At 35.4% G+C, this 12624-nt stretch overlaps 1 protein-coding gene across 1 annotated transcript in view; it reads right to left on the bottom strand.

Annotated features, from left to right (window-relative positions):
• The window catches only part of shot (dystonin-like protein short stop), a 247145-nt gene that overhangs the window by 218522 nt on the left and 15999 nt on the right, over window positions 1–12624 (bottom strand). The window contains 1 exon segment of the mRNA XM_074173472.1: window positions 12214–12275. Within this exon segment, the coding sequence (XP_074029573.1) occupies window positions 12214–12275 (62 nt within the window).

Raw genomic sequence — 12624 nt, 5'->3', positions numbered from 1 at the left:
TCTATAACGTCAGGTATTTACGTCTATATCCTTCACCTAGGCCAGCTTTCTCATCATTGTTCTACGAAGTCTATTAGTTGTAAAAACAAATGATTGGTGCTAGGAAAAGAAGGTTAGAACAATTAAATCAGTAAATACGATCGGCAATTAGAATAATCAGCCGACTGTAAAAGCACAAAACTAATAAGGAAATCTCCGACGGCAGCTGTAATGGTTTCGAATTTGAATACAAAAGAAACCAGTTGTTGGTGACAATATGTTGGTCGGTCGTGATAAAAATACACAATTGTTTTGAAAGACTGCGACTCTAAGGACAAAAGTATTAATAGAATCACTAATTGTTCAGAAGAATGAAAATAATCTATAATATATTTTTTCAGCCTTATTGAAACAGTGCTTATTTGTCATATTATTGCCTATACCATACTTCCTGGAACTCATCTAGCTTCAAACTGTTTTATACTTGACGAAAAAAGGTTCAAATAAGCGAAAATTCGTATTTGCCAAAGCAGTAATAATTAATCAAAGATATCGATCGAATACTGAGAGGGGTATTGCCACGTATTGGTCTTTATACGGAATTTGAACTTAGACAAGACGATTAAGGTACGTTTTCCTCCACGGCCGGTCGCCGACGACTACGACCAAGTAGCGACGACTGATTCGCCAAGACATCTACAATGCTTTTTAAATGCGTCTGTTTTCCTAGTGGTGACTAATTCGCTACTACCAAAATTTGGTCGCTGGTACCTAGACGACCAGTCGCCTGACCACCTTCGAGAGCAGACAGGCGACTGTTTCGCGGCGAACTTTAAGTTAGAGTTCACTGTGGTTAACATTAAAATGGAAGATTTTTCCAATTCTGATGAAGAACAACTTGTACATTTGATGTCGCAACACTCAGAGTTGTATGATCCGAAAAACCAAAGTTATAAATTGCAGACTGCGAAAGGAATAATTTGGATGGAGATTTCTAAGGATTTAAATAAAAGTGGTAAGTATTTTCTTCTTATTTTCTTAAATTTCATTTCGTTTTCTATCAAATGATTCCTGATCAAAATTGACTGAAATCCTTTCAATTTTCTCCGCTTAAACATTGGTGATATCTGTTCCCTTTTTTGTTCACCTACGATTAAAGAAAGGAGTAAATTTTCCTCTTCTGCTTGATAATCCAGCAGCAATAGAATCAAAGTTTTTCGAGAGATATCCATCTTTGGCGAAAGTCGCGTGGAACTAGGGAGGAAAACACAAAATCACTAAAAATTCGTTGGCCAATCAGTCATCGCTACTTGGTCGTAGTCGTCGGCGACCGGCGGCCGTGGAGGAAAACGTACCTTTAGACGAATTTTGGTAACTCGATTTTGAAACCGTTTTTTTTAAGTTTCATATTTTCGAAGTTTAAAGTACTTAGTTTATAACATTCGTTTTCTGTGACTTCATTTACATCCGTATGAACGTTCACAACAAAATGCATAGAATTTCCCTGATGTAATCCACAAAGATCAATTTCTACTTTTCAATTTGAATCTATAGACGATAAATGTTGGAATTGGAAAAAAAACCAGCCCGTACTGGCAAAAATTTGAACAATTTACGTTCTGAAACAGTTTCAATAGAACATTCAGTACTACTGTGTGCATCATTATCATTATCTGCTTTTATTGTGTGAAGTATATTATGAAAGAAATATAAATAAAGTAGAAATCGTAAAAACTGTGACAGAAATCTTCTCGGTTGAATTGCTGTAATGATATCGCATTGAAAATAATCTTTATTTTCATAATAAAAAGCCGCCTATTAATAAGATAATTGGATATTATCGAAGTTGCAGACATAAAGAGTTCGTTGCGGATGAATTACAATCAGCGATGGAAAGACAAATCATCATGAATTTTTTAATTTGTTTTTGAATTCCTCCTCTCAAGATTTCATGTTCATAATTCACTTGATTATTTATACAGTGCATTCTATTAAAAACGAGCCACCCTTAATATCATTTGAAACAATGATTTGCAGGAAAAATAAAAAAACAGTTCAACAATTATACAGGAGGCCACGTTTTGAAATATTCTTTCTAGAGACAAATATGGAAGCAATATATCAGAAAAAGAGATTTTTTATTAATTCTTGAATCAAAATCTATAGTGAATGTTTAAAAAATGCTACAAACGAGCTTCCATTGCCGCCCTCAAATGGTTGAGAATCTCGGGAGATATTTCTCTGCGATGCCTCATGATATTCTCTCTCAAATCTTCTAATGTTAATGATTCTATCTCATATTCTTTAGACTTCAAATGACCCCATAGAAAGAAATCTACAGGAGTGAGATCAGGAGACCTTGGTGGCCATTCTGTAGGACCTCTTCTGACAATCCAGCGACCAGGAAAATGATCAACCAAAAATGGTCGCACTGGAGCTGCATAATGAGGAGGTGCACCATCCTGCTGAAAAACTTTTCGTTTTCGAATAAATGTATATCCTCCTCAATCGCCCTATTGATGCACGGTATTATTCGACTCTTCCAACTATATCCAAATATTTAACACTAGTCAAATTATCATCGATAAAAAAAAGTCCTATGATGTGGTCAGCTAAAATTACTGCCCAAACATTCAGTTTTTGAGGTCGTTGGGTATGAACTTGACGGAACAAATGAAGATTTGTGTCTCTCCAATATCGACAATTTTGCCGATTCACCTCTCCATTCAAAGTAAACGTACATTCATCCGAAAAACAAATTTTATACAAGAAATTCTGATGCAAGTTGATCCATTCAGTGAGACTTTCACAAAACTCGATACGTATATCGAAATCATCTTCGTTCAATTCATGAACTAGTGTAATCTTATATGAATGAAATTTATACTAATAGTCCGGTCAAATTAGACTAAAAAATAAGAGAGAAGGTACATGAATTTACAACAAGCTGCAAATGCGTGTAATTGTTCAAAACATTGTTAAAAGTAAGATTTTAAAATTAGGAATGATTGTGAGATCTGAAAAAAAATTTATTCGAGGTCAAAAATATCAGAAAAAATTGGTTCTTCGCGATTTTCAGGAAAACAGTGTGTTTTATCATAAAATTACCTCAGATAAAAATTGTAGATCATAAAATTCTTTACAAAAATGTATCAATACTTTTTTCTTAGAGCCACCGTGAGATACGACGAGTCAAAAAGTAGTAAAAGTTGTAATCGTCATTATATGCATAAGTATGCCACGTATATACGTATATACACACATCGGAAAAGTCTAGGGATATTTTTATAACATACTAAATATCATAAAAATAAATGCATGAGTTCGTTTAATTTCGATTAAATTGGTACACTCGACCACCCTGTAGATTTCTATGGGTTGAACAAAGCCTGCAAAAACGGTAACTAATCTTTTATCAAGTTTTTTACAAACTGTAGGTTTTCGGCTAAAATGAATAATCTGAAAGTGTCGAGTTTGTACATTCTATGCAGTTCTTGCTCAGCAATTAAACTGGAAATATTGTGCTTTAACATGGAACGCCATCACTTACCATTGGCTGAGATGAATAGAGCTGTAGGACTTCTTCAAGGTGGCATGCGACAAAATGATGTAGCTCTTCGTTTGGGGGTCTCCCAAAGTGTTATCAGTCGATTGTGGCGGCGTTTCCGTGAAACTGGCAGTCCAGCCGAACAACATCCAGGGCGAGGACGCGCTATAACTGCAGTTCAAGACCGATTTTTGGTCTTAACCGCAAGAAGACAACCGACAATCACAGCACCTGAGTTGGTTAACGTGTTGCAGCAGACGCACCAGGTAACCATTGGTCGTGATACTGTCAGAAATCGACTGCATGAAGCAGATCTCCACAACAGAAGGCCACTTAGATGTCCACCTTTGTCGAGAGGCAATCGCGGTAAAAGATTAGAGTGGTGTCAAGAACATCAAAACTGGGATGCAAATGATTGGGCCACAGTTTTGTTTACAGACGAATCCAGATTTGGATTTCATCCAGATTCTCGTCGAGTAAGACTGTGGAGACGATCTGGAAATAATGAACGTTTGAGACACGGCCAGGAAGTCCACACATACAGAGGTGGTACAGTAATGCTATGGGGCGGAATCATGATCGGCGGCAGAACCGATCTCGTTTTTCCAAATCGCTCCCTCACAGCTCGACAGTACCTCGACACCATTCTTCTACCTATCGTCCGTCCGTTTGCTGGTGCTGTTGGTGAAAGCTTCCACCTAATGCACGATAATGCTCGTCCACATGTCGCGCGTCTAGTGACTGACTGGCTCACCAACAAAGGAGTTGATGTATTGCCATGGCCAGCACAATCACCGGACCTGAATCCCATCGAGCATGTGTGGGACATGCTTCAACGAAGAATTACTCCGCATATGGGGAACATTCACACAACATTTCAATTGAGAGAGCTTTTAATCGTTGAATGGGCAAATGTACCTCAACAAGACATTGACAATCTCATTTTGTCGATGCACGATAGATGTAGGGCCGTAATAAACCAGCGTGGAGGCCATACTTTGTACTGATTCCAATTTTTTTTGTATTATGATTTTTTTTCGGGGTGCCAAAGAAGAGCCATATTGTTTTTTAGTTTTGCTTATATGCGCACTCAGTATTTTCGACCATTTAATAAATTTTGTTGTAAGTTACATTTGTTTAATAATCACCCGTCAACTTTTTTTCCCTAAAGCGATCTAAAAAAAATTATTGCCATTTTTAAAAATATCCCTAGACTTTTCCGATGTGTGTACATACATACACGTATATACTTTTGCAAAGAGTCAAAATCATGTTCTATTTTTACACGCAATAACTGGCTGTGATACGACGTCTGTATTTTACAGAAGGGGTAAAGCAACATATTTAAAATGTTTGAAAAACAAGATTTAGTTCAATGTGCTGAAGTTTTCAAAAAAAGTAATTTGACTCAATAAGAAATTATCACCAAGGGGATTCAGTTTTTTCTTTCTATGTACAAAGCTCCGAAAAAAACCACCTGCTTAGATAAGTATCGATATGCATGTTTCGTAAAAAACACTAAAAATAGGAAACATGTGCAATTAGCTTGTCTTCCTCCAACCTCAGTTGCTGCTCATCAACATCTTTTCCGGGTATATTACCAAGTTCAAGTGTGGCTTGGTTATCAGCTAGACCCAAAAGACTGGGGTTGGAAGTTGGTCGACAATGCATTAGAACCTATTCAGACTTTACTCCCACCTGCGCCGGAAAAACTGCTGAACACAATTTTTTGCAACTCTGAAAAGGGATGCAGCGCTAAATATTGTTGTAAAAAAGTTGGACTGTTGTACTCATTGTCAAGGCCAGTCATGTTCTAATGCTGAATCACCAATAGTGGAGGATTCATTTGATACCAACGAGGAAACATGCGATACATCATTCTTGACGCAGTTTACCTACACACAGGATGAACATCAAGAAGAAAAAGATCAAGAAGAAGAAGAAGATCAAGAAGAAGAAGAAGATCAAGAAGAAGAAGAAGGCCAAGAAGAAGTATTTGAAGGTTATGACTCAGATGAATACATTTTTACATTTTCTTAATTTCAATCGCTTTTATAATTTCCAACTCTTCCTAATATATTTTATTATGCAAGTTTATAATTTGACAGAATCACAACAGACATGTGAAATAGGCCTACTGGGGAAACCAGGTTAAAAAAAAACTCGCTAAGTACACTACCTTATAGGTGGCGTGGAAACGTGTGCATATAATGACGATTACAACTTTTTCAACTTTTTGACTCGACCTATGAAACTAAGGAAACAGATTATACAGAAGTTCATTCAGGGTGGCTCGTTTTCAATTCAAATAATTTTTAGCTTCCAAACTATGAGCTTCCGACCAAAATGTTTTCTACTTTGTTGAAATCTATTCATGCGATTCATGCTCTGGGGGTGCGATAGGGAAAGTTAGATTAAATGTGAATATGTGTCCCCCTGTATACTATTGTTGACGTATTTCTTTATCTTTCCTGCAAATCATGCTACCAAAAGTTATTCAGGGTGGCCCTTTTTAAATAGAATGCACTGTATATGCTTCTGTGGTTCGGTAGACAAAGATGAAACAAGCAACAAAGGAGTAAAGTTGGCACGACAGGAGTAAAGGTAATCGCATTGCCGACTCCTTAGCCAAAGAAGCGGCTGGACTAAGAATTTTAGGACCCAATGGCACCTAACCCGAGGCCGCACTGCAGGATGCTAGATGGTCGCTTGGAGGGTGGATGGTAAAGGTGGATGGTGAAGGGGCAATGCATCCTGAACGCAGTGAAATGATGCTTCTCTCCTAAAGTTGTGAAAAAAATTTTACAAAGTTCATATTCAAGAATTACAGTGGCAAATAGTGTTATAAAAAAACCGTGGGTGCATACTTACAATTTGAAGCGTCAACAGGACGGAGAATTCGTGAGAGTCTACAAAAAAATGACGACAACACCCTGACAAATTTTATTTGTATTTGAGGATGTCAGTTGAGGTATTCGACCTACTTTTGAAGTTGGCTGAATGCAAATTGCAAAGAAATTCAACGAACTTCAGAGAAAGTATATCAGCAGTGTCGTCAAAATTTTTGAATCTTTCCTTATTGGGTCTGCTGGGTCCCAAATTGCCATTCTTTTGTACAAAGAGTTTATTACGCTTTCCTCCCTAACTAGGCTACTCGGCTGGAATATCAAACACGACTGATTAAGTTGGATAGACGCCTGGCCTGGCATACCTTCGGATGGTTTCTGGAGATTAGATGGTAGTGGGGGGGCCACTGCGGCTACCGTCGTTCTGTTACTCACGTTTATAAATAGCAGGATGTTCGCCAGGAAGCTATCTACCATCCACCAACCTACCAACCTTCCTGCTGTGTGGCCCTAGCCTTATTACGGCTTGATGACTTCGACAATTGCGGAACTAGCCAAACGTCACACCCAGGCTCAATCCCTAAAGAGAGGAGATGAAATCAAAGGAAGTAATCTTGCCAGGATCACCCTGGGTGACCCTGGGAAGTTGGCACCGAAGAAATATCTACGCCTAACTGTAGGATTTCTGACTGGCCAGGGTCAACTAAGGAAACACCTCCATAATATGGAGCTAGTAGACACACCTCTAAGCAGGATGTGTAAACAGGAAGATGAGACTGCCAGGCATGTCCTATGCGAGTGCCCGGAGTTATCGTCAATAAGAGAGTGTGTGTTCGGGTCCGAGTCTTGGCCTACAACTGCCGATATAAAGGAGATGTCTCCCACCTTCCTGGGAAGGACAGGATGGACGCTGACCTACCTGGACAACTCCTCGGGAGGATGTACAATGGACCACAAGTGGCCTAAATGCTGTGGGCTACCCTACAGATACAGACAGAGGAGTGAAGTCAGCTAGTTCTTGTCGTTCAATTGTGCAAGCCTGTGAATTTCAATTCCTATTACACAGTATTTGGTTCCTCATTTGGTTTCGACATGGTAAGCGAGTATGAGAAGTTGAACAACTTTTCTTCGTCTCAGTTACGGAACACACAATTGAAGATTGAAGGGAATAAATACTTTTGAGAATTATACAGAAATTTCCGATGACAGAAGATTAAAAATAATGTCGATTTGTCAACTGTTCGGGAAGACGCCGCACAAGAAGTACAAACTGTTAAAAGATGTAAAAGTTAGTAGCTTCCGCAAAAATCGTACAAATCAAGACCAGTTTAACCGTGCAGAACCGATTTATTCCATTTTGACGCACTCGACGGTAATAATAGTTAAAATTCATGACTTCGGCACTGTGTATGTGCCGACCGAAGTCTAATTGGTACAAGAAGCTGTAACATCTGTCTCTCGGAGTTATAAATCATTCGGCGGTTTTTCTGGAGATGGCTCGGGACCGTATAATTAAGGAGAAATATTAACTATCGAAATAGACTGTCGAGACGCTCGTCAAGAGTGTTTACTTCGACGACGGTTCACGAAAGTAGTTTTGAGTTTTAGATTATTTTTCGTCATTTTCAACACGTCAGTTGAGAAAACAAATATTTCGAATGAAATATGGAAATATTCATCTCTCACAGTTCTCCTACGCAGGAGGATCTGGTAAATGGCTGCCGGAAACAACTACTTTCCAGGAGGTACCACCACGGGCATTGGATGAAGTTGGATTCCTGTGGTTCGATCGCTGATATTTCTAAGTTATGAAAAAAATATAATAGGAAACGAAATGATCTTTTTGGTGATTGTATCCGTGCAAATTGGCCAGTAGCTAAATGTGATGAAATGTAGAGATATTCTAAATCTATTAGTTTTTGGATTGAAAGTTCACTCAAGTTTTCTAAATATTTGTCTTCTATGTTGATGTTTGGAATATTATGACATGTTTGCGTACCTAGGGTTCCCACGATGGTACTTATTAGTTATTGATGAATGACAATCAATAACACTGTCAATGATAATAATTATAGAATTATTAAATTCATTCAAGATGCGTTTCATTACACGGTAGCTTCATCAGTTGGACTGGTACATCTTACTATTCTACATTGTCTTTTAAATAATAGTACTATTGAAAAAAAAGGTTTTGGCTTTCCAATTCTTCAAATTTATACAAACAAATATGTGGGAAAGTTTTGAAATAAATTGCTTCATTCCTTCCTTTAGAAGTTCTCCACATATTTTTTTGTATGAAGATGGAGAAGTAGAAAGCCGAAACCTTCATTTCCGAAACATTAATCTCTCCTAAAAATATACCCCTTTTTTTTAATTATAAATAATTAAAAAGTACAAACATGACATCTCGAACTCAACTCAGAATTATGCCACTTGTCTCACATTCAATATTCCTCTCCCTATCCCGTCAACAGCACAAATTAAAAATTCGATTCTTTATAATAGCAAAAAATACTTCAATCATCTTCCCCTTTCAATCAGAAAGTTAACATGCTACAAACAGTTTCGAAAAAGAGTACAATTGAGGAATTTCTTTCGGATGACTTCGCAACTTATAATTCCAACTTATAAAATTTTTTATCACAGACTTTTATCCATAGACTTTTTGAAGTGTGCTTGAGCTATATTAATATCTTGTTTTAATTCTTGACCTTTATTTTAATGTTTCCGATTGTTTTAGTTCTAAAGCCTGCTTTGTCAACATGTAAATCTTTTTATCATAGACTTTTACCATAGACTTTTTGAAGTGTGCTTGAGCTATATTAATATCTTGTTTTAATTCTTGACCTTTATTTTAATGTTTCCGATTATTTTAGTTCTAAAGCCTGCTTTGTCAACATGTAAATCTTTTTATCATAGACTTTTACCATAGACTTTTTGAAGTGTGCTTGAGCTATATTAATATCTTGTTTTAATTCTTGACCTTTATTTTAATGTTTCCGATTGTTTTAGTTCTAAAGCCTGCTTTGTCAACATGTAAATCTTTTTATCATAGACTTTTACCATAGACTTTTTGAAGTGTGCTTGAGCTATATTAATATCTTGTTTTAATTCTTGACCTTTATTTTAATGTTTCCGATTATTTTAGTTCTAAAGCCTGCTTTGTCAACATGTAAATCTTTTTATCATAGACTTTTACCATAGACTTTTTGAAGTGTGCTTGAGCTATATTAATATCTTGTTTTAATTCTTGACCTTTATTTTAATGTTTCCGATTGTTTTAGTTCTAAAGCCTGCTTTGTCAACATGTAAATCTTTTTATCATAGACTTTTACCATAGACTTTTTGAAGTGTGCTTGAGCTATATTAATATCTTGTTTTAATTCTTGACCTTTATTTTAATGTTTCCGATTGTTTTAGTTCTAAAGCCTGCTTTGTCAACATGTAAATCTTTTTATCATAGACTTTTACCATAGACTTTTTGAAGTGTGCTTGAGCTATATTAATATCTTGTTTTAATTCTTGACCTTTATTTTAATGTTTCCGATTGTTTTAGTTCTAAAGCCTGCTTTGTCAACATGTAAATCTTTTTATCATAGACTTTTACCATAGACTTTTTGAAGTGTGCTTGAGCTATATTAATATCTTGTTTTAATTCTTGACCTTTATTTTAAGGTTTCCGATTGTTTTAGTTCTAAAGCCTGCTTTGTCAACATATAAATCTTTTTATCATAGACTTTTACCATAGACTTTTTGAAGTGTGCTTGAGCTATATTAATATCTTGTTTTAATTCTTGACCTTTATTTTAATGTTTCCGATTGTTTTAGTTCTAAAGCCTGCTTTGTCAACATATAAATCTTTTTATCATAGACTTTTACCATAGACTTTTTGAAGTGTGCTTGAGCCATATTAATATCTTGTTCTAAATTATTGACCTTCAAGTTAATGTTTCAGATTGTTTTAGTTCTTAAGCTTGCCTAGTCAACAAAACCTAAACTTTTATGACAATAACGCATTTCTGACTGACTTACTGACTGACTATGGTAAAATAGGCAGATTTAGAAAAAAAAAACAATACAATATTGAACTGAAAGGGGGATATTTTTAGGATAGATTAATTTTTGAGAAAGAAAGGCATTCTACTTCTCTATCTTTATATAAAACAATAAATTTGTGAATCTTTCAAAGAAAGAAAAAAAAGGGAATAAATTTCAAACGAAATGAAAAAAATATCTTGAATGGTTCTATTGAGAAAAAGATGCAGATAATGTACTGAAAACTAAAAAAATTATCAGATAGGACTGATCAGATAAAAAAATAATAGAATCGTTGGGCGTAGCCGTAACCTGAGTAAATATGTAAATACTACTCCCAACGACTTTATTATTTTTTTATCTAATCAATTCCGTGGATTGCTGAAGAGAGTGGTGTGATGACTGCTACCTAGGACTTTCCGAATTATTGTTCAGTTTTCAGTACTTTCTCTACATCATTATTTTTTTTTAAATAAAATCGTTCAACATATTTCTTTTTATTCATTTACCAGTTTTTAATTGCTAATTTTGTTACTTAATTCTTCTCATTCTGTTTAGTTCAGTATTACAAGGTAATAGTGAGACGCTTCTGGAAATGGAGGGGCTTGAATTCATGATTGAACTCATGTTCCTCTGTGATTGAATGAGTGGCATATGTGAAGTATATTTTTCCATTCGGGAAAATATTGCTGTGTTCCTTCATGCGGGCTTTGAATGTTCTTCCAGTTTGACCTACATAAAACATCGAGCATGACCCACACTCTACATTTTTCTGAAACTGAACTTTTATCTTTGTTATTCTTAATGTGCATGTCTTAGTTGCTGTTGGTTTTGGAAGCAATATTTACATCTTTGCTGTGCAGAAAATCTGGAATATTTGTAGTGGGTTAGCCAAAGTAGGTTAACTTTTATCTTATTCTCTTCGAATTGGTGAACTTCTTTCAGATTGGCTGTACAACTTTTTTGATAATGAAGAATGTATTAAACTCCTATCGCAATCATTGTTGACGGCTATTTGTTTTATTATGTTCATTTTTGTTGTTTTATTATGTATAATGTAAATTATATTTTATTATGTATAAAGATGAAGTACAATATTATTCATAGGAAAAAAAGCCTTGTTTGTGAATAGCTGTGTTTTTTTGGACGTACGTCAAAAGAATGAAATGTTCCGCTAGTCTACATAAATACATATACTGGATGATCTTTTGAGAATTCAGTTAAGGTTCATATTTACGTTTTCAACCTCTGGTTTCAGTAATGGCAACCAAGTACGATTCCAATTGAGACGAAAGTTTCAAAGTAATTCTTGATGATGAAAGATTGTTTTCCGAAACGATTTTGATTTTTTAAAGGCAACATTTATGAATACAAGTTACTGACCAATTGGACTCTTCAGTCGTTTATATTAAGCAGCAGCCTTTTGGGGGTAACTTTTCAGTTTGCCCTTTATTACATTTCGGTAGTTTCTCTATCGATTCAACTTTGTTTATTTTTCAAATTGTGAAAGGTTATATCACCAAAAAAACAGTAAAAAATATTAGAGAAGCTGTTTGTTAATGAGAAATAAAATATAAACGTTCAAAAATAATATATCAGTTGGAGAAAAAACTATCATATTCTGAAAAATAATTCTAAGGTGAACAAAAATATCAAGAGAGGAAACAAAACAGCTGTGATAACAGCAATTGAAAATGCAAGAAGAGATACAAACAAGTCTTGCCTGCCCGATGTTACACATACATATATGGATCCTTTACCGTTTACAATGAGTTATTAATATCGAAATCACAATGACGATCTTACCTTTTTCAGATGTTTGTTGACCCATTTCGTGAAAGTTTTCTTCTGTACAGCGTCTCGTTCGTCTGAAAACAATAAAAACATGCGGTCATTATATATATTGAAACGTTGTTAAGGTTGAGTAAAATCACAGAAAGAAAATTACACATGGGTAAATTGAAAGATATGTTTATAAAACTCTGACAAAATTTCTCTAGAGTAATTTTTTTTTGGCTATTTATCAGCTTTCACGAAACTTTCATGGAATATGTGGCAGAATAGACGCAAATAGACGCAGACTTTCTTGGAAAGTTCCACAGGATTCCTGTTTTTGACCGTTAATTTTTCATGTTTTCCATCATTATGAATTTGATGTATTTGAAGTTTCAGTATAAAATAAATTTATGTTCTCAACTGCATTTTCCAGATAATCAA

The sequence above is a fragment of the Leptinotarsa decemlineata genome, unplaced genomic scaffold (genome assembly GCF_025532065.1).
Source record: "Leptinotarsa decemlineata unplaced genomic scaffold, Ldec_3_MD MMD2_tig00000251_RagTag_RagTag, whole genome shotgun sequence".
Lineage (NCBI taxonomy): Eukaryota > Metazoa > Arthropoda > Insecta > Coleoptera > Chrysomelidae > Leptinotarsa > Leptinotarsa decemlineata.
The sequence above is the reverse complement of the archived record's forward strand: the minus strand, read 5'-3'. Positions and strand labels throughout refer to the sequence as shown.